Here is a 22,760-nt window from a genome sequence, read left to right as displayed (position 1 = left end):
CGGAACTGGGGACGCAGCGAGCTAGCGGCCGGCCTCAAGCCCCACCGTCAGAGGGCAAGGCCAGCTGTGCCCGGCCCCAGAGCTCTTTCCTCCCGGCCCGGTGCTCTCGCGCCCGATCGGGGTTCATGGAGCCGGGGCTGTGGCTCCTTTTCGGCCTCACAGTGATCTCCGCCGCAGGTAAGCGCGCGGGACGGACGGCGCCAGCGCACACAAAAGGCCCCGGGGTAGGCGGCAGGGGCGCGGGAGGGTGTGCGTTGCGGGGAGCGAGGTCTTGCCTGGGCGCTCCAGTCCGGAAGACTCCTGGGGACGGGTTGCGGGGCACAAGAACTACACCGCGGGGCTCTGGGCGTTGCTGCTATCCGGACGGAACCAGTCAAGTTTCCATGAAGTTGAGAACTTTTCAGAAAGTTTGCGACCTCTTCAGAGGCTGCACAAAATGCTTGGAGCGTTTTCAGAAAGTATGCAAACTGTGTGCAAGTGTTCAGCGGGTTAAAATAGCTTGCAGACTTTGCAGAGAGGAAAAATGTCTTGAGAACTTTTCACAAAGCATGCACACAGCTTGCAAGGTTTTCAGACACTGTGCGCATAGCTTTGCAAGCTTCGCAGACATTTTCCTTGCCCCACCTCTCCCCTGCAAAGTGTTTGGGGATGGCGGGTGTTGAGGGGTCTGCACGCTCAGCTCAGGAGCCTTCCATCTGCCTCCCGCAGGATTCGTGCCTCGCCCCCAGCCTGGGGACGCTGGCAGGAGCTGCGTGCCCCAGGCCCCCCCTGCAGCCAGATCTGAGGGGCACGGCGAAGGGACCTTGGTGGCTGGCCCTGGTGAGGGGACTGAGGCCCCGACCGCAGTGCAGGGGCCGAGCCCTGGAAGCCCTGGGCAGGAGCCGGGGCCACAGCAGTCTGGGGAGCAGACGGCCAAGGGGAGGCAGGAACACCACCGACCCAGGCGCTGCACGTGTTTTACCTACAAGGACAAGGAGTGTGTCTACTATTGCCACCTGGACATCATCTGGATCAACACTCCTGAGTGAGTCAGTCCTGGGGGGTGGGGAGCATGGCTCCTGGGCCAGGCCCACATTTTCACACACACATTTTCACACACCCTACCAGTCCAGGCAGCCCTGAGACTGCTCTGGCACAATCACAGCTCTCACTGGAGTCTCCCTGTCAGCCCAGGTCCCTTTTGCAGGTCAGGGGTGTGACCCAGGCCCCCATGGAGGGCCTGGCCCAGGAGAAACTCAATCCTGAGTTTGATCCGGAGGAAGGGTAAGCCCTCCCTCTGAGTGAAATGAGCTGGCAATGGAGATTAGACACCCGAGAAGGCTCTCTGAGCCTTTTTTCTGAGGTAGAGGAAGCCCCAAGAAAGTTTATCTTATGCCCTGGGGACTAAGTGGGCTCCTACCCCTTGTTGACCCCACTAGGTTCCAAGGAGTTTAAAATTCCTTGAAAGCAGTCTGCTCTCCAGGGAGTCTAGGGGTGGGCTTAGCAGAGCCCCACAGAACCTGTGCAGTTGGAGTGAAATTCCACTGGGGCAGGCTCCTTTGTCTGGGCCTTTCCAAGGCCCAGGCAGGATGAATGCAAGATGGCCCATCCATGGGTCTTCCGTTGGCTGACTCGGGGTGCCTACTGCCACAGCCACAGCCACAGAGGGCTTCTCCTTGTCTCCTCCAGTCCTTAGGAACTCTCTTCTCATAGGACCTAGACAGGATGGTCTTGAATCTGTCTTGGAGCTTGCTGTGTGATGAAGCAAACCCCCTCCTGGGGGGCTTGTGGAGAGACTGTGGCTTTAATGTGGGGAGGATTTGACAGCTCCCAGCATTGGGGAAATCCCTTTTGCAGAGACACCATCTTGCAAACAACATAGAGGGCTTGACCTTGCTTTGGTCACAGCCTTCTGGGCTTTGTATTCCTGATTTCTGAAATCAGTGACTAGGACCAGATGCCTCTAAGCCCTGCTCCCTGGGTGTTCTTAGGGTCTCTTGGGACACTTGCTGCACCCTGGTATGATTCTTAGCTGGGAACCCAGAGGTGGTTGTGAATGCAAACCCTTGCAATTCTGGAAGGGCAACTTTGCCACTGCATCTGGAATCACCTTAATTTGTGTTCCCTGTGGTTTCCTTTTCCCCCAAGCCCATTAACCTCTGTGTCCTCCAGGTGGTAGCTTAGATGGAGCTCATAGACCCACCTTGTTTCATGAATGCCTCAAGAGTGAAGTGCAGAGGGGAGGGTAGACCTGAGGGTTCAGACATCTTCCAAAACAGATGACAATACCTCTAATTACTCCTGGGATTTATCTGGAAAGTTGTCCCATCAGGCCAGAATGGCAGGTGGGGTGGCTTCCCTGGTGAGCCACCCAGACCCTGTATAGGCTTCTGCTCAGAGGGACCATGGCTTTGTTCAATGTTCTGCTGTCACTGTCTTGAAATTATTGCATTTTAAACCAAGGTTTCCATATTTTCATGTTATGCAGTTGGTCCTGATAGCATGGTTCTCTTGCCCAGCTGTGTCTCCGAGGCACCATCAACCCACAGTAGGGAGGAAGAATAGACCCTTCTGGGGAAAATGAAAATGATGTGTGTTGGGCTATCATGATTGCCTTATGTTCTCAGACAGTGATCGGTGTCACCTTTTAGTATAGCTCCTGTCACCCTGACACTGTCTTTTCTGATTTGTATCCTCTGGCCATCCTAGCAATATCAGTTTTAACCAAATTAGTTGCCCAGGATCAAGGGCACTGAGCAGTCACCGGGGACTGAGAGCTCATCTTAACCCAATGAGGGGCAGAGGGCCCAGGGTAGGGGTGAGGGTGGGATGAGAGGATTTGGAGACCAGCTCAGGCCTTTGCCCATTCACCAGCCCCCGTGGCTGGAGATGAAACCATTTTTTGAGACCTATCCAGGAGGCTTAGGCCACACCTGCAATCTGTCTGAAATCCTGTTTTGTGATTTCCAGTTGCCCTGGACAGCCTGAAAGGAAGCTGTGGGTCTTTGACTTTCTCCAGGACAACCAGCTTGAAAACTTTCCCTTGAAAGTTTGATCTACCTCTTTCCCTCCTCCCCCACCCTGAGTCATTTTAAACACTAGGAAAGAAAGATTAAATCTGGTGTTTGGGCGTCCCAAGAGCTACTTGGGAAACAAAAATGACAATAGCCAGATTTCAGCATTTTTAAATTAGACAAGAGAAACAATTTTTATGAGGAAGATTTTCCTGGATGACCTTTCTCCCCTCCTCCTTCCCTCCTTCCCTCCTTTCACACTCTCTCTCTCTCCCTGCCTCCCTTCCCCACTCTCTCCCTTCCTCTTCCCTCTCTCCCTCTCTTCCTTACTTCTTTCCCTCCTTCTCTTCTTTCCTTCCTTCCTCCCCCTCATTCCCCTTTCCTTCTCTTCCCCCTTCCCTCTTTTCCTCCCTCCCTCCCTTCCTTTCTTCCTTCCCCTCATTCCCCCTTCCTTCTCTTCTTCCTTCCTTTCTCCTTCCTTCCTTCCTTCCAAAATCTCTGTTGATGTGTAGATAGATCTACCTGCTATCTTTAAAAATATCTTGAACAAGATTTCAGCTTGAGAATCCCTGGGTGCTCTTGGGACTCATGCTGGACCCTAGTAGCAGTTCTTAGCTGGAAACCCACAGCAGCTAGGCTGTAGTGACAGGGAACGTGGGCCTTGGGCAAAATGGAAGATTCTGGAAACTGCTGAATTGAGCTAAAGAGGTGATGGTAGTGGGTGATGAAGTGTTTTCCAGCAGCTCTGCTTCCCATCCTCATTTTGTCACAACCCAACCTCTCAAGTGTTCCTTCTCATGGCTACCATCCCCTCTTCATTAGCAGACAGGTCCCACTCTCCCGAGTTCTCCACCAGTTGTTATCTGCTCCCTGTCCTTGCTGCTGGCTGCTCTGGGACCTGAAGAAAGTTTCCTTATTGTGTCTAAATCAAGAGTCTTGAAGTTTGGGTGGTTTTCAGCTTTTTTCAAGAAGCTATGCTCCAGATTTTTAGAACACCCCAATCGAACAGTTGGATCTGGGACCATGACTTTCTGCCTACATGGAACCAGCTGTGCACCTACCATGGGATTTGGGGATCTTGATAAAAGTCACCCTGGCCCATGAGCCATGCCTGGCAGTGTCTTTGCTGGAGACGTGGCTATTTGAGGCAGAGGGACAGAGTCCCCCATCATGGTTTGGGAAAAGTGTCATGAATCATCTGATACTGACAATGATGGCATGTGGGTGATGAGGATGCCCAACGTTGACTGTGACTGCAGATCACCTCATGGGATCTGCACGACAACCCCTTAGTCGGGGGCTATTGTCTTCTAATATCCTGGAAGAAATTGAGTCACTTACCTGAGGTTACAGAACCAGTGAGTGGGGAATGGGCCACCAGCTCTGTGAGCCCTCCCCTGTGTGTGTTTTCCCAGAATGGGCTCCACTGCGGTCTTGGGTGACTCCTGCGTTCATTCATTTCACACATTTTCTTTGAGTGCCTCTTCTGGGTCAGGGATGGGCCAGACTCTGAGACCCAGTAATGGATGACTGATTCAGGATGGTTTTGTTCTTTTTTGCGGGGGGGGGTTTGGGGTTCTCACTCTGTCGTCTAGGCTGGAGTACAGTGGCACAATCATGGCTCACCACAGCCTCGACCTCCTGGACTCAAGTGGTCCTTCTGCCTCAACCTCCTGAGTAGTTAAGACTACAGATATGTGCCACCATGCTTGGCTAATCTTTTAAAATTTTTTTGTAGAGACAAAGTCTTGCTATGTTGCTCAGGCTGGTCTTGAACTCCTAGGCTCAAGCAACCCTCCTACCTTGGCCTCCCAAAGTGCTGGGATTACAGGCGTAAGCCATGGTTTTGTTCTTTTTGATAGTGATGACTCGTGTGTATATACAATTCTATGTAATAATATATCACCCTTTTGCAGGATTATTTTTATACAACTAAATTAACACACAAGGAAAACCCAAATCTTTGGTCTGTCCCATGTCCTAAATATCATTCTGGAACAACAGTATCCCCTTGCTGAGAAGTACATGCCTTCCCATTAACCTTCCAAAGCCCCTGGCCAACTCTCAGTGGGTCAGAGGGTCTTGTCCAGTGTGCACTCCTAGCAAATCATGTTTTTCCTGGTGTTGGTGATGCTGAGATGGAGGAGCATGTAACTGAAGGAGAGGGCAAGGGTCTCACAGCCACAGGGTTTGTCTTTTCCTGCCCCCTGCTTCATGCCCTGATCTGTCTTCTAGTTGCTTGGTGTGGTCATGAGAGCTGGGCAGAGATGGGTCTGCCCAAATACATCTCTTTGTGCAGATCCAGCTTCAAACTGATGCTCAGCCTTTGGTTCAGAGATTCCTGGTGCTTATAGAGAAATGGGCCCAGGGCCCCTCATCAAATTCCCACCCTGAGGAGAAACATATTTATCTGGCATGGTGAAGAGCTTAGACCCTGGACTTCGATGTCTGGGCTGGAATCCTGGGTCTGTCACCTAAGAGATGTCACCTCTGACAGCCTTACTCTCCCCATCTATAGAGCGGGAAGATAGATAATCCTCTATGAGGACAGATATTATCAGAATGACAGGAGAAAGTTCATAGGGAGCCGTTAGCACAGTGCCTAGAATCTAGTCAACACTCAACGTCATGAAGACAATGACCACCTGATCAAACCACTACCACCATCCCTGCAGGAGCCCTTCCCAGGCCAGAGCAGGCCCTCCTACCATATTCCATTCTGTGGTGGGAGGATACCAGTGAGTAGAAAATTCATTATCAAGTGCTGCTGAAGTCCACCTCCTTGGCCCATCCAGCCCTGGTGTACTGAGCTCCCTGCAGTACCTTGGAGCAAGCCTGGACCCCAAAGTTATTCAGTATTTGCTGACCCCTGGGGGACAGTCTATTCACTTTGATTAGCACAAAGTTTATAGACCCTGGGAAAGATATGCTTGGCTGCTGCTGCCACTGATAAGCAGCTTGATAAAGACGGCTGTGGCCAAAGGTTGTTGGAGCAGGGCTGGGAGTCAGGTTCACTCACCCCACCCCTCCTTTCCCTTCCCTCTCACCTTGGTGAATCATTGGAATATTGGAGGGCTCTCAGGGCTCTGGCTTGGGTCACCCTCTGTGAAACAGGAGGTGGGGGCAGTGACAGGATGACTTGAGGGTATCAACGCAGGACAGTTTGATTGGTCTGTTTAGGCCTCTTCATTAAACACCTGCGGAGAGACCTCTGTAAGGTGTGTGTATCTGGGCACAAGGTCAGCAGAGGAGACATGACACCCTGCCATATGCAGCTGGGGACCGTTGTCATTTCTGATCTCATCCAGCATTGCCCAGTACCTCAAGTAGGTGTCAGAAACTGGAAGTCACCAGCAAAATACTATTGACATCAGTTTATGAAAAAATAATTCCGTGACTTTTTTTTTTTTTTTTTTAGTCAGAGTCTCACTGTCACCCAGGATAGAGTACAGTGGCACGATCACAACTCACTGCAGCCTCCACCTCCTGGACTCAAGCAATCCTTCCACCTCAGCTTCTCAAATTTGGATTTCTACTAGATGAAAGGGCTGTTGCAGCTGAGACTACAGATAAGTGCCACCACACAGGGCTATTTTTAAAGTTTTTTTTGTAGTGATGAGGTCTTGCTATATTGCCCAGGCTGGTCTCAAACTCCTGAGCACAAGCCATCCTTTAACCCTGGCCTCCCAAAGTGCTGAGATTACAGCACCACCATACCTGACTCCATAACATGTTTTTTAAAAAGGACAGGTGAAAGAAGAGGGTGTTGGCCTGACTAAAGTGGTGCTGGGCTCAAAGTGCTGACAGATAGGGTTTTATGAGTTTTCTTCCTTCATGTAACCATTTCTAATCCCCTCCTTGGAAATCTATCATACTTGAGGTCCTGGTTTTGAGTTGGAGTAGTATAAATCTTCTTAGAAGATTTAACGACAAGATACTCCTTCAAAATTTGAGGGCCTTGGGGCTACGTGTCAGAGTTTGTTGGAAAGGTCGGTCCCCACAGAGACCTTTTTTTCTGTTTGCATGAGCAGAAAGCCCCCTTTTCTGCCCTAGAGTCAGCATGAGGGGTGAGTTGTCCAGGAACAAAAGCAGGCGTAACTGCAATGCAGCTGATCCCCACTTGGGAGAGAGAGGGACTTGAGGGAGGGAGGTGGTTTGATTTGTAGCAAGAAAACTTGGTGCATACCACAAGGTTGTGACCCTGCATGACCTGAGGGAGAATTTGGATTTCTGCTAGATGAAAGGGCTGTTGCAGTTAGGAACTTGGCCTTAAATCTGAAGGCAGATGAAAGGCTCTGATGTGTCTGGTGCAGTTTATTCCTGTAAGAATTTAAAACAAAGGAAGCTGGGAGAAAACAATGCTTGTGCTTTCTAATTCCAACTCTCTGTGCTGGAACTGTTTGTATCAACACGTTGGCTGGGGAGCTTAAGGAGCCCATTCCACACCTTGAAATGCCCCTGTCTATAGGAAGCAAGATAGTTCTGTTTCCATGAGAAAGTGACCTGATCTCATTCCATGTTGTCTTTCAGTTGAATATGGAGCATCCCTTAAAGTGGAAAACACACACACACACACACACACACACACACACACACACACACACACACACTTTTGCCCCCTTTGGGTTAGGAGTTGATTTGACTCAGAAGGAAAATAGATGCATAGCATGACTGAGTGCAGTAAAGGATGGCCACATATGGGTGGATTGCTTGTCCAAGTAGTTTTGGGTGCTTCTAAGTCCTGGCTTACCCACCAAGCTGGCCAAGAATAGACAAACAGGCCAAGACAAGGCATTCTGTCTGTCTTTCTCATCCGCCCCAGCTCAGAGCCTCAGAACAACTGACAGCGTTGGGAGAACTTGAGGACTTTCAAGAGCCTGGAGGCACAGACTTCCTCTTCTTTTACAGCCTTCTGGGGCAGACTTGGCAGGAGGTCTTAAAAAACAGTAACTCTGGAACAGTGCAGCTAGGGAGCCCTGTGCCCTAGCCCGGTAATTTAAAAACCAGAAACAGATTCGTTTCATATAAGTTGATGAGAAATGTGCAGACAGATGTGCTTGATAGCACAAATGGTCTGCTGGTGGGCAGTTTCACCCTGTGGTGACGGGAGCATAAAATAGCTTTGCCCAAAGTCAGAAGCAAGTAGAGGAGAAAGCAGAGATATATGTGTCTTTTCTGGATCTTTATGTATCTGATTTCCATAAGTTTCTTGCGGGACTGAGAATAGGGGTGGTGAATGAACCCCTTCTCAGGTACAGACTTTTAGGGGACACCAAAAACTAGGTAGGAAAAATAGGCAAGATGTAATGCAATACTTTCAGAAAATCCACATGAGGGTAAAAATTTACAATCCACAAAATATTATTATTGTTACTTTTTGAGTTGGAATCTCATTCTGTCGCCCAACCTGGAGTGCAGTGGCACACTCATGGCCACCGCAACCTCGACCTGCTGGACTCAGATGATCTTTCCACTTCAACCCTCCAAGTAACTGGAACCACAGGTGCGTGCCACTACGCCCGGCTAATTTTTTGTTTTATTGTAGAGATGAGGTCTCACTAAGTTGCCCAGGCTGGGCTCAAACCCCTGGGCTCAGGCAATCCTCTCATCCCTGCCTCCTAAAGTGCTGGGATTACAGGCATGAGCCACTGGACCTGGTCACAAAATATTATTTTTAATAAAGGCCTGAGTTTGCTCCTCTGGTCTCACCTGCCTCGCCCTCATCCAGGCCCTCATCCCTTGCTTGAGGGTAAAGCCTGTATCTCTAATGGGGATTCAAGTATGCGTAATTCGAGAAAAAGGACAAATCTCTTGCAGTTCCCAAAAGGACATCACACAAGGACACAAGCATTGAGCTTAGGTGGAAAATAAAAATATCTTGACTACTGTTGCAATAATGAGCATTGTCTTGTTCACAAAGATCTTTTCCATCCTTAGTATGGCATCCCCTGAAAATTAGCAAGGGTGTCTTCCCTGACTTTCTTTGGATTATTCAAAGGGTTGTGTGACAATGCCAGTATTTTCCCCTCTACAAATAGCTCCCCATTCTTACAAAAATGCCTGCCCCCTCCATTCCCCCTCTGTTTCCACCGCTGGGAACTATTCTGAGCCCCATCTGTCTGCAGCTCTGTATAAAGTTATAATGAGGTTGTGCCAGACAGACGTGGGCTTCTCATACCTACATTCGACCTGGAATTCATCAGGGTCACTGGGGGCTGGGGAGAGAAACTTCAGCCTAACTCAATGGATGCATTTGGGTTTCACCAGATGGAGGAATGCCAGCTACTCTATAGGATTCCATAGATGACTTTGTCCCCTATAGATGACATATTGGAAGAGTTTGTTCCTCTAACTTTTATTTTGAACTGTAACTCTTGAAAATCCTGTGCCACAAAACAAAAACATAGAGATTTTTTTTCTGCTATTCTTCTTTCCTTTTATATACTTAAATGTGTATGCTGTGTTGGGGGAGGAATGGGTCTGGGTTCCAGTGAGCTGATGGGATGATAAATTCTGTGGCTTTGAGGTTCTTTTTAAACTCAGCCACATGTTACAAGGCCACAGAAGAGTGTAAACAGTTGGGACTAAAGCTTTCTAAGTATGGTTGGTGAGATTCTGGGAATCTTGTAGCTTGGATGGGGTGGAAGCCTGCATTGAGTTGTGGTTTTATTGCTGGAGTCAAAGTCTAGGGTCTTCTCCAGTGATGGTGCTGTTTTAAGAATGCTCAAGTAACACAGAGTGTTGGAGGGTGTTTGGGAACTTCTGGGTGGAGTTTGGTGCTGAATGGACCTTAAAAGAGACCCAGCCAGCTCTTTTATTTCTCAGGCCCAGAGGAAAGGCACCCACCTTTCCTGTGAGCATCATCCCTTCAGACCAGACTCCTGGATGTGGCTACATGGTGAAGCCTCTGCTGTCTCCCCTAGTTTGTCTCCCTGGTTTGTCCATCAAGTTCCTGGTATGGCCTGCAGGAGTTATTATCAAGACATCATTCTTCCACTTCTAGTAATCTAGAGATTTTGGTCTTTCTAGGAAAACCTCTCCAAGATTGGCTGATTAAGGACAACATAAGTAAAAACCTGTTAAATCAGCCAAAGAATTTTTGTGCATTTGGGACATTGGGCATGGCCTAGAAATGATGGCTGATTTAGACCTCTTTCATTCCTCATCTGTTCAATGAACAAATATTCATTATTGAATACCCATTGTGAGCCAGACATTGTGTTGGCTGCCCTGGTGAGTGCAATAGACACATCCAGTGACTCCAGCTAGACAAAGTCTTGCTGTCCCTGACCTAGAAGATGCCAGGGCAGACCCTATCTCTGAAATGAGAGGAAGAAAGTTGCACCTGTAACACAGAAGTAATGGCCCTCATTCTTAGGTCTGATTGGTAGGGGTCGAGGTCAGTCTTCAATAGCCTCTTTGAAAATGTGTATGGTACTATTAAAATTCTCAAACAGCCAAGTTCTGGATAATCCCAAAGACCTTTCTGAGGGGAGAGGTGAGAGGTAGAGTGTCTTTTTAAGAAGTTAACAATCACTGTTTCTGCTATTTCCAAATACTTCTAGAAGCATCGGCTTTTTCTGAGGGCTGCAGGAGATGGACTTCCCACACTAGGGGGTGGCAGAATGAGTAATCCTCCTTGGGTTATTCCAACTTTAAACTGTGAGGATTTTCTGTAGCAAAAGTAAAGTCACACACTGCCAGTTTACTGTTCCACGGTTTGTGAAGAATAAGAGCTGTATAATGTTCTGTGGGAATAGAAAGTGCCATTGTGTTTTCTGCTTATACAATGAGGTCACTGAGGAGCTACTTGCTGGCCTATTTCCTTTCCTGGTGGTTGGACAGGCACCCTTTGGGTTCTCTGGTACAAGGGCTGGTCCATGGCAGACTTTCATAAGCATCGATGGGTGGAAAAGGAATAAATCCAGCAGGGGACAATACTTCTGGGGCAATCAACTTAGTTTCAAGGGCTAGGCTCTGATTGTCCTGGGAAGGAGGAGAAGAGCATGCCTGCTTCCTCCTGCTTAAGGATAGACATTTCACAGGGCACACGCCTAGGGTGAAAGGACTCCAGCCAGTTTGGTTTGCTGGGTGTTGCCCTGGCACTGAACATGCTGTTTCGTGTGTTGTTGCAGTGAAGAACATCTCTTCTTGTCTTCCATAGCTGAGGTTCCTACCCAAGGAACCATGATTGACATCTCATGAGAAGTAAGATCTGGGGTCAGGTGTAGTTCACCAGTCACAAGCATCAGAAATCTAGTCCAGCTAGCAAAGCACAGAAGGAGTTAGAAGGACACAGGATAGCTCAGAGACTGGAAGGGAGAAGAAGTCTTAGACTCAGAAAGGAGGGCCCCCAGAACAGGACTGGGAGCTCTAGAAGTATAATCAGATGAACAAGATAGGGCAAGGCCACCTGGAGAGAAGCAGTATTTTCTTTCAGGAACAGTTGAAGAGACAGGATCCAATTGGCCCAGCCTGGGTCACCTGACTGGTCCTCAGACAGGGGAAGGTGAGGCCCATCGATTGACAGTCCCAGAGGGACCTCACATGATGGAAGAAGGCTGCTTCTCCAAAGGAAAGAGGGGAGACTAGATTCTAGGAGACAGAAACAACCAACATTGGCCTTTTGCTCAGAGAATTCTCTGCTTTTAAGTCCTTCGAGAGTGGATACCCCTATTCCTCATCTGTGCTCCCTCTGCCTCCATGCGTTTGTACGTGACAGTGACCACTGGATGTTTGTTGAAGTGACGGGTCACTGTCATAGGTTATTGGATATACAGCCACTTCCTGTAGTTATTTCACCCCATTTTACTCATCAGAACGCTCTTACTGGTTAAGTTTGTGAAGATAGTAAATAAAGGTGATTGACACTCTCCTTCCTGCCCAAAAACATATTTCTAAGTTTCGGAGAGTTGGTGATGGTGTCTTCTAAGGAAGGAATTTAATAAAATCTGAAATTGAGCTTAGTTAGAAAGCATGTTAGGGTCTAGAAGCTTTTTCTCCAGAGAGTGGTGGGAAATGGTATCCTATGACAGCTAGTGCCTGGCAGCTGGGGGTTGCCTCCTGACTGTCTGCCAGGGAGAAACAGTTGTTTTTCCTTCTCTCAGTCATAGGACAAGTCCGCAGAGCCAGGCCTTCTGCACACATGTTCCCTGGGCTCAAAGACAATATCGCTTTTGCCTTCCAATTTTTGAAAGAAAAATGAACCAAGGAAGTAGGTCATCAACTTGACATACATTCTCAATGTGAAATGAGCCTGTTCTATTTGTTGGGAAGACACTCAGACAGAATTTGGGCTTTTAAAATTAAAATAACTATAACAACTATATTTATTACATAAATTCAATATTTTATGAATATATTCATAAGCATATTATATTTATAAAAAGAAAAATGGTATCAGATACTAATTTATGTGTCTTATGACCTGTTGGGCTTTGCTTTATGGGACAAGCCCCTAGAAAAGGAGTTATAAACTCAGATGCTTATGAGGACCAGACACGTGACAACAGTGGGTGAAGAAAGACAAGTGTAGAACTATTGTAAGTAGTAGGGACCGAGGTAAAATAGAGTGCTTATACCCAGTCTCTGACATTATTACTCAGCTGCCTTGTTGGAATGCGGGGTTGGTATTAGTATGGCTTCCAGATATTCCAGAGAAGCTGGAATTGGAATGCCAATTTGCTAACCTTGGCACTAGTTAAAACTGTGTGTGTGTACATGCGCACGTGTGTGTGTGTGTGTGTGTGTGTGTGTGTGTGTGTGTGTGTGTGCAGGGTCCCTCGTGTGTCTAGTTCATGATATTCTCCTGGAGTTTTGTCTAGGGCCTGCATGTTGAAATACATTAAGCAAATATTTGTTGAATGCTATCCAGTGGGGGTAGGGATGGGGACAGATTAAAAACTGTGTTTTGGGGGTAGGGAATGACAGTTTGACAAACTTTCTTGAGAATTTAGAATGTGGTCAGTGAAGCTCCTTTTGTTGTTTCCTGTATCTCGTCTTTGAACATCAAGTATAGGAGACAATTTTCTGATCAGAAGGATGGAGATTATCAATTTGCCTATGAAAGGGTAACACAGAACTTAAAAACAGAATCTTTTTTAAAAGCCAGCTTTTCTTATTTAAAACATTCTTGTAGAGGGAATTAAAGTGCTTTCAGTGTGATGCTGCAAAGGAAGATCTGGAAGTTCATACTGAATAATATTTATATGAAAAGGGACTCCCCAAAACCTGGAATTTACTTACAAAAATTGTGTTTTCTTAACGTGTTAAACATGTACAATACACCTATTGGGATGCTTTTTCCACTGCTCAAAACAGTTTTTGAACTCTTCAATTTTGATGTATTTTAGTGCGTCTGCCATTTTTTCCCACCTTTTTCACATCAGCAAAACATTTCCCTTTGAGGAATTTTTTCATCCAGGGAAACCAAAAATAGTCACTCGGGGTGAGACTGGGTGAATAGGGAGAGTAAGGCATGGGGATCATGCTCTTTGGGGTCTAAAATGGCTGAACACTCTGTGGTATGGGCAGGTGCACTTGTAAATCACCCATCATGAAATGGACAAATGTATTGAAAGAATCACCAAAAAGAAAAAATTCACTGAAGCTGAATGCAGCCTCTCACAACAATGATAGCTTGTACCATAGATGCCAATGGGTTTCTAGAACATTTACCTAGTATGGGAAGCCTGTACTACAAGGGACCTGCCCTTCAAAAAACAATTCTGATTTTTTTGGTCCCCCTCATATATGACATATGGGAAAATGTTACAAATGAGGAACTCTATAATAAATAAGTCTCTGACATCACCACATCCATCAAATAATGAATGTTCTGAATATGTAAATCAAGGGATCATTTATTACACAAACACACACAACCCCAGAGACTGCAAGTGTAGGTATGCCAGGGGCATTTTTAAAGAGTATTGGATAAATCTCATTTGCTTCTCTTTTGCATGGAGCTCTGTGTTGTACCTGAAACATTAACAGATGGAAGAGGTGAGGTGCCTGCTTTTATATAGAACTGTGTTTCTTAAACCCCTTTGTAGAACAGTAGGCTAAAACAATTGCGCAGGGCATACTAATCAAAGGTTCTCAGTCTAACTTCAACTTCATGGTTCTACCATTAGGTCTTTCTCGTTCACTGTTCAGGAAACAGCTTGTGACAGAGCACAGTGCGAATGGAACACCAGGGCTGATTAGATAGGTGGAGGTGGCATTGGACGGTAGACCTAGCAAAGAATGGCCTGGCTGTGCTTTTGGTCTTTGGGTTCTTACTAGTTCACTTTATTGCTTAGTCACACATCTCAATTGTAGGCCTGGAAGAGGGGACTTTTCTGCCAGATATAATTCACTTGACTTCCCAGATCATATAAATAACACCAGTAGCTACTGTTTATTTATGGCTAACTCTTTGCTAAGTGCTTTCCACGCAGTATCTCATTTGATTTGTCCAACCACCTTTTTGTCGATCAGGAAGATGTTGACAAGGGTGAAATGATCATCATGTAAGTACTTTACAGCATAATAACAGTATTACCAGGCAATCTCTTTGTGCTCTGTGTACCTTGCACATTCCTGTGTATGTTGGCTTGTCATTTTCCCTTTACCTGTTTTCATAGTCCCATGGCATGTAAACTCCTGAAGGTATGGACACACATAGGTCTCTCTGTATTCCTATGAAACTGATACTTGATATAGAGTAGATGTTTAACAAATGTTGGAGATTCTTTGTAGTAGTTTTAGTGGTTACTGAACTCTTTAGAGTGGAAGGAATTTAGTCTTGCCAGACTAGAATGATCTCACAATTAACTACAGTTGCTCAATCAACTGTCTATTTTCCCAGTCTTGTGCTAGATCCATGGAGTTAAAACACCAATAGGAGTCCTTCCTCCATAAGCAAACCCTGATCATTTATCTAATACTATAAGAAAGGGATTAGCAGTAATGAGACACGGCCGGGGGGAGGGCACATGACATCAATAAGGGTGCCCAAACTTTACCTGCATGATGACTACTTATGTACCTGGCCCTGAATTGTACCCCACATCTTTAATATAAAAATTAAAACTAAATACATATAGAAGACCTTGCCTCTACTCTTGAGGCAATACACTCTTAGATCTGGATCTGAAACACACCTGTTGTGGGCCCTGTGGATTAGAGGACTATCTCTGACCCTCCTCTGGCCATGCCTTCCACCTCATTGCAAGAGTGTATGGGGCCAAAAGCCACATACACCCACTTCTATGCCATGTTCCCGGCATTTAGGGCCCTGGAATGTTCTACTCATATATCTCCAAGCCCACTGTCAGGGCCTGTGAATGGTCTGACCCTCAGGGACAGAACAGGGCTCTGGGTATATATCCCCAGGTCTGTAGGGTGGCAGCTGCTTGCAGGATGGGGGCAGAAGGAGGCTTGGGGTGCAGCCTAGGGCATCTACATGGGAGTGGCTTCCCTTGGTGTGGGATGGAGCAGGATAGAAAAGAAAGTACCAAATCTCCTTGGGCCCCACATTCCACTGTGAAACTCCATGAAGCCCTTGAATTGTACATTGAAAGCCAGGTTTCCAAGGACTTTTGAAGCCACATTCGTCCAAGTGGAAGAGTAGAACTCTTTTATTTAAAAGCCTACCAGATTGATTTAAACCTTTAAAATGTTAGCCCTATGGGAGGTGGGCCTTGATTTTGATCTCTTGTTCTAGACTCTATAATGTTAGAGGTGGTTCCTGCTGAGCTCTGGGTCACATCCCAGAAGTCTGCAGGCCCCAGGCCACCCGGCAAGCCCAGGGTTTGGGGAGGGGGTTTCTAGTCCTCAAGACCGTGGGGAAAGGGAGGGGGCTTTGCCTCTCCGTAAACACTCTCTAAAGCTGCCAGGGCTCATTGTCATACTAGCACTTTTGCTGGAAGAGCACTGAGCGCACACCTCTATTAACAAATACTGCACTGCCTTGTTTGCTTACTTAAAACACTTGAGTGTTTTTGCTCGAGTTGAGTGGTTCTACACACACAAATGCATAGTCAGCTGACAGCAGTTTCAAAATTGCAGGTCTCGCTGCTGATGGAAAAATGGGAGCATTGTTATTCCTAGTGTATAATTTTCACCAAGAAATGGGGGACTGGATTTAATGTCAACACTTAGAGATTTCATATGGCCCTATTACTGGAAAAATATACCTTTAGCCAATTCCTGCCCCACAACAACATCTGCATTGTCTTGCTCCCGTCCCCCACCATTTTTCATCCACAAGAAAAACAGGAGTTTGAGAAAAAGGGTCAGGTATAAGCAGAGCTGGGCCTGGCTCTCTTTCTGTGTTTCATGAGTATTGACTGCTCAACAGTTGGCCAACCTCTGCCAGGAGGGAACCCCCCATGATGCTATTTCTCAATGAACTTGGGCAGGGAGAAGAAGCAGAGTAGAAGAACAGGGTGGAGTCAGCCCCATGGGGAGGGCAGGTCACTGTGGGGTACCTGCCCAGATTGCCCTCACCACCTCAAAAGGGCTCCATAGAATGTGTTTAAAATGAGAAGAAATTCAATTTGATTTTATGTTGAAAACACAGGGAGACTGTCAGGACTCCCTTTGAGGTGAATAATTGGTGCTGTTCCACTGGCTTCTTAGAAACCAAGGTGGTTCATCTTTGGGGACTAGCAGGAAAACCAGCCCTTATTGGAAAAGTAGTTTTGGCCACATAAGTTTCCTTTAGTTACTAGCAATTTGTCCCTCAAATCAAGTTCAATAGAACTAATGAGTTAAGCATCTGCTTTTAACTTCTTCCCACTGAGTGCCTGGCAGGCTCCTCCCTTCTCTGGAGAGTGAGGGTTTGGCCCTGCACACACATCAGGACCAGATTTAACATGCCTTGCACTGAACAACACCATCACCTTCCTTCTGCCAACACCAACCGTAAATAAAATGGGTAAACAGTTTCAGACGTCTCCTTCGTCGTCAGACATTTCCTGAGGCCAGCAACAGTCTCAACTCTATTGCCAACCATCGTCTATCCCTCCCCGCCCCGCAACGCCTCTCAGAGGGCATGGAAGTTCCTTCTGGTGTTTGTCTCTTTGAGAAAGTGACTTTCAGAGGCCAGGAGACACTGGGATGCCTCTCTAATGACCCTAATTGCATTTGTCGTATTCTCATTAGTACAAACTGCAAGGACTGCTGTGCACATGGGCACACTCAGTTCAAGACAGAGTTGCCAGGGACGCTCAGGCCACCAGGGTAGGTGGGAAGTCTTGTGAGGACGAAGACCCAGACCAGCTTGTGGGTCAACCCATATGTCCTAATCAGGAAGAAAAACCTCTGGATAGGGTGCTCTGGTTTTGCTTGATTATTTCTCAGCTTTCCACTGAGGAATAAAACATGGCTCTGGAGAAGTCTAGGCCTGCCGTGGGTTGGCCTTGATGAGACTGAAAGTCCACGCATGTACGCAGGTGAACCTCTGAGCCCTGGGCATATGGGTCTCACATGCAGCCTGCACCTGGCTGATGCTGAGGTCCCCTGCATGCATGCACTCATGCTGGCTGCTGCCAGTTGCAAGCTTCTTCCAATGCCCTCAGTCTTCTGATGCCCTTGGCCCCAACTCACTTCCAGGGAGTTAAGAAGAAACAAGGGGTGCACAGTTCACTTCAGAGCCTGCCTAAGACCTGGGGCTGCAGAGAGGGTGGATGTGAACACTCGTTCCTGAGAGTTTCCAGTTCTTGCCCCTCACCCATGAGAGCCCCCTAGCAGGGCAGCTGTGCCTGCTCACCTGACATCACTCTGTGCTTTGCAGACGAACTGTGCCCTATGGACTGGGACTGTCTAACTACAGAGGAAGCTTCCGGGGCAAGAGGGCCGTGGGGCCATTTGCGGGGGGCCCTCAGCCCTCAAAGTGGACACACTTGCGCTGCACTTGTGTGGGGAGAGATGACAAGGCCTGCCTGCGCTTCTGCACCCAGACCCTGGATGTCAGCAGGTATGACACAACAGTTCCACTAGTTCTATGCATTTGCAGACACAAATCTCCCTTGGGCAAGGTCAGGCGAGAGGCTTCTGGAAGGCGGTGTAGGGTAGCTCAGCCATGTCCTGACCGACATGAGGACCAGGAAAACAAGGCGCTGAGCCCAAGAAGATTCAGGCTCAGCTCCAGGAGGGTGGGTGGTGTCCCCACCCCACCCTACCCCCGGTCCCTTGCTGCCTTTTAGAATACAGGCCATACTGTGACCATGGCCATGCCAGGTCTCCAGACATGTTTCTTCTGGTTTGTGCAGCCCTTTATAAGAATCTGAATAAGTTGCCAACATTTAAAGATTGAAGAATTAACAGGACAAATGCCTATTTTTAGCCTCTTCATAAACAGCTGCAGGACCCTCTGGTCTCTCTGCCCTCCGTTCCCCTCACCCCTGTCACTATAGCCTGGAATGGAGTGGGGGCCCGCTCACATTTGAGTGGAACATGCAATACCCATTCACCCGTGTTGTTCATTTATCTTACTTTGTGGCCCCCTGAGGCCCCTGAGTTTGAGACCCTGTGGTCTGCTCCAGATGCTTTAGAGCAGCTTATACATTGTGTCTAATGGAATGAATGAGCAGACCCTGGATTTGACCAGGGTGTCATTTCAGCCTGCATTCACTGATTCATTGAGCAGGTATACCTCACGCCTCTGTTTTGTGTTGTTTGAGTTGGAGTCTCATTCTGTCACCCAGGCTGGAGTGCAGTGGCACAATCATGGCTCACCATCGCCTTGACCTCCTGGGCTCAGGCAATCTTTACGCCTCAGTCTCCCCAATAGCTGGGACGACAAGAATGTGCCACCACGCCTAGCTAATACTTTGATTTTTTTATAGAGATGAGGTCTCACTATGTTTCCCTGGCTAGTCTCAGACTACTGGGTTCAAGCAATCCTTCCACCATAGCCTCCCAAAGTGCTGGGTTTGCAGGTGTGAGCCACCCTGCCCAGCCATCTGCACTCCTCTTTTTCTTAATTTTGGGCCAAGATTCCTCAACCCAGCCAGGCAGAGCAGCCCTTTTGGAAGCCTGCTGGAGCAAGCATGGGTGGACGGCCCCTGTGCTCACAGCAGAAACATAGACAGAGGGGGAGCCCTCAGCAAGGCATGTGCCGTGGCAGTCAGGACCCGAGGATCTGCCGTCTGGAAAACCCAGTGTTAACTGCATGTTTTTCTCCCCTTCGGGTCTTTTTAATATCCAATGAATAACTGAGTAGTGAGTATACGCTGTACTTTGGTAGCAATCCACCCACCGAGCGCTCAGCCTTCAGAAACTCTGCCTGAGACGCGGTCCTTGGGGAACACACTAATGTGCTCGTTGGTGGGGAAGAGGAAGTCATAATTTGACACCAAAAAACCAGTCAAATGGAAATGCAGGTTGATTCATTAAAACCAGCTCTCTCCCCACAGTAATTCAAGGACAGCAGAAAAACCAGACAAAGAAGAGGAAGAGAAGGCAAGAGGGCCCACCCGAGGCCTGCGTCAAAGGAGGTAAAGATGTGATGCATCACTCATTCATGGGTTAGGGGTGTTTGGAGTGGGTAGCATCTGGTCTGGTCCAGTGGGAACCTCAGTGCTCAGGGAGTGCTGCACCCATTGGCAGTGGTGCCCTTTGGTTGACTGTCTCCAGGGGCATAGCAGGCTGAGGCTGGGGATAGTCACTACCACTTTCCAGGCCCTGGTCAGCCCACTGTGTCCTAGAAGCTGGCCCCAGTATCTCTCATGGGTCTGGGACAGTGAAGTCCAGCCTGGATTTCACTGGGCCTGGATGAAGGCAGCCATGCAGTGCTTCTCAGAGCCCCTGCAGGGTGGTCTACCTGGGTCCCCATTTCGCCTCTGCCTCCCTAACAACATGTGGTCTCTACCCTCAAAAAATCATTTCTTTTGAGTACCTGATTCTGGGCAGAGGTGAATTAGGGCAGCCTGGCAGCAGGCTCTCTCAGGTTCCCCGGTTCATTTTATTATTATTTTTAACCCGCTTGTCTTTTTTGTATGAGAGATCCTGAGGGTGTCCTGCAGCCAGGCTGGGTTTATTTGTCATTCTATCAATCAGAAATCATTATTAATGACTCGCCGGCACATCTGCAATGGGATGGTAATTTATGTTCATAATAATGGCCTGGAGGTGGCTTGGCTTCCTACAGGGACTGATCAAGGGAAGATGAAACAAGGCTCAGAATACAGGAGGCTTTCCAAATTGGTGGCAGATCGCTTCCAGGGGTCCGGAGGGGGATCTGTCAGCATCTATAATAGACGCGGAGAAGGAGGAGGCGACCGAGTCGGCAGGGAGGGAGCCCGGGGAACATGAGTCAGACCCCAGCTGGTCCCTACTTTTCCTCTTTGTTCCTTTTCCTCTTTCTCTCTTCCTCACCCCAAAACAAAGCTCCTCTCAGCGAGGGCGGGATGTGATTAAACCCATCCATCCATTGCATCACTTATTCATTCACTTATGCATTTGTTCAGCAAAGAATTGTTGAGCACCTGCTGCCGGCTGGGCCCTGTTCTAGATGTTGGGGACACAGCAGGGAATGAGGCAAAGGTCTCTTTTATGGAGCTTAAATAGTGGGGGACACAGACAGCAAACACATACGTGAAATACAGAGTGAAGGAGGGCAAAAAAGCATGGCAGGGGTGGGAAATGTTGAGATGGTTGCAGTTTGAGACTGGATGGTCAGGGACAGTCTCTCTGGCCAGGTGACCTGGAGGAAGTGACAGAGGAGCCATAGGGATGAGTGAGGGTGGGTATCGCAGGTAGGGGAAACAGTAAGTGCAAAGGCCCTGGGGTATGTTCAGGGAATAGCCGCCAAGGGGGCTGTGCACAGGAACAGCACACAGATGCTTTTGCTAGTGTGATTATTATTATTATTATTGTTCAGTGTTACATTTTCAAAAGATGAGATTGGTGGCAAGGGTGTGGCACTGGAGCCTGGAACGTTTCTTCCAGGCTGCTACGATTTGTGTAAAGCTCTTGTAAAAAGCTTTACTTGGGAAGAGAAAGTCTTTTAGGAAGTCATGGTCCTTGCTTTCCTGCAAGATTCAAGTCAGTAATTCCCAGATGCACATTCTCAGAGACACCATTAGCATTGTCATCCTTAGTATGTGACAATCAAAGATGGGGCCAGACTGCAGGTAGCCTCCTGGCGGCCACCTCTACAGGTACTAGTCATTTCACACCTTCCTGGTCGGCTAGTAGTTGCTGAAATTGCTGAGAAACACTGGTGAGAGGGGCTGTATGGTTCAAACCCTGGAACAGGCTACAGATGTGGTGGAAAGTCACCTCTTTCAGCTTCCCAGAGTGATTCCCTCATGACCTGCCTCTTTTTGTCTTTTACCCCTTTCCCAAGATAGGCTGAAGTCAAGGACAGACACAGCAAGTAGACTTTAGCCCTCCACCATCCAGAGCTCATGCCCAGCAGTGGACTCCGCCTTCACTCCACCTGCCTGCCCCTCTGTCTCTTTCTGGAAGGAGCCCCTCGGGAGAATGGGCCTGTGATGACCAGAGAGCATCCTGTTCTCGCTGGCTTCGGTCATCATCGTACACAGCTCAAATTTCCACCTCTTTAAGGACAAGGAGTGAATTTGCCTGAGGCAGAAAACCCACCAAAAGAGTCCCCACTTAACAATGCCCCCCTACTCCAAGAATGCCCAGATCCAAGTGGCCCATTTTTCTAATGGGTAAAATGATCCCAGATGTGACTGGGACGTGACGCCCATGGCTCCAGTTTCATGTAGGGAATTGTTTTTGTAGAGGTATGTTGAGTTGGAAAGCCACTACTGGCCTTTGACATGACTTCTCTTGTAGAATAAGTGGACTCCGAGCTAACTCTTTGCAAATATAAACACATGCTCACCTTGTAATAAATGAAAAGGCCCGTGTGGCAAGAGCAGGCAACTTTCATATTCCGGCCTACCATGGGCCACACAGTGTGAGTTAGTGAGGACCAGGAGGCATTGGCTTTAGACACGGCTAATAGCTGTACAGGAGTTTATGAGTCTGAAGCTTATAGGACTTAGAGAAATTTTCAGCTATGCCTGGTACCCACCAAAAGAATGTATCTCAAAAAAAGAAGAAAAAATAAACCTTGATATTTATAACAAGAAGGGGAGAAAGTTAATATCTGCAACATAGAGTCTATTCTTGTTCAATTGACTGACCATCTGTGTCCCTTGTAGGCAACAGGCTGGTGCTCAATAGACTTCCCAGGCCTTGTTCACAGGAAACTGGCTGTAAAGACAGCACCAGATTAAGGCTATTAGGTTGAAAATTGCTTTCATGAATAAATGTGGATCTTTGGGGAATGGCCTCAAAATAAGCCATGAACACAAATTCTTTGTAAATTATGTAAATTCCTATTTATCTATATAATTGGCAGCAACTGAGAATTGTAATACCTGACATTTCAAAATCTTTTTCAGCTGCACTTTTCCCGCTGAGCTGGGCTTACTGGGTATGTGGAGACGTGTCAAGTCATCTACACAGGGGAGAGGCTACCCGCCTCCCCATCTGAGTGCATGGCAGGGGTACTGTATGGAGAAGTTTAAGATGGTGCATGGCGAAGTGTTGGCCTTGACCAAATGTTAAATTCTCTATGAGTATTTCATAAGTTATTACATATGTAAAAGTGAATATCTATCGTGAGGAAATGAGTGTGAATGACTTGCTGGTAGGATTTTGTACAGTTTAGAGAAGCAATTATTTATTGTGAAACTATTCTCAACTTCAAGTCCTTTATGTGGATCTGTTCAAAGTAAAGTCATTGTATATATATAT

General features: G+C 47.5%; 1 protein-coding gene across 3 annotated transcripts; it reads left to right on the top strand.

Moving 5' to 3' along the window:
• The first annotated feature begins 125 nt into the window (after positions 1–125).
• EDN3 (endothelin 3) lies at positions 126–21,374 on the top strand. Of its 3 annotated transcripts, none has more exons than XM_008067542.1 (5): positions 126–177; positions 709–1,024; positions 17,776–17,958; positions 19,400–19,480; positions 21,338–21,374. In XM_008067542.1, the coding sequence occupies exons 1-5, from the start codon at positions 126–128 to the stop codon at positions 21,372–21,374; spliced, it is 669 nt and encodes a 222-aa protein (XP_008065733.1). The 3 variants fall into 3 exon arrangements, with proteins under 3 accessions (XP_008065733.1, XP_021573019.1, XP_021573020.1); XM_021717344.1 differs by having other exon boundaries at positions 19,400–19,445; positions 21,338–21,367; XM_021717345.1 differs by lacking the exon at positions 19,400–19,480.
• The last annotated feature ends 1,386 nt before the right edge of the window (positions 21,375–22,760 follow it).

This window comes from Carlito syrichta, unplaced genomic scaffold (genome assembly GCF_000164805.1).
Source record: "Carlito syrichta isolate Samal-C Ts95f unplaced genomic scaffold, Tarsius_syrichta-2.0.1 Scaffold309702, whole genome shotgun sequence".
In the NCBI taxonomy this organism is placed as follows: domain Eukaryota; kingdom Metazoa; phylum Chordata; class Mammalia; order Primates; family Tarsiidae; genus Carlito; species Carlito syrichta.
This window is presented reverse-complemented; position numbering and strand designations above follow the sequence as displayed.

Bases quoted from the DNA above. Each gene is read 5' to 3' on its own strand.
- EDN3 (XM_008067542.1), top strand. From the start codon at position 126: ATGGAGCCGGGGCTGTGGCTCCTTTTCGGCCTCACAGTGATCTCCGCC. The intron at 178-708 runs GTAAGCGCGCGG...TGCCTCCCGCAG, and splicing joins CACAGTGATCTCCGCCGCAG to GATTCGTGCCTCGCCCCCAG. The intron at 19,481-21,337 runs GTAAAGATGTGA...TTCCCAAGATAG, and splicing joins CGAGGCCTGCGTCAAAGGAG to GCTGAAGTCAAGGACAGACA.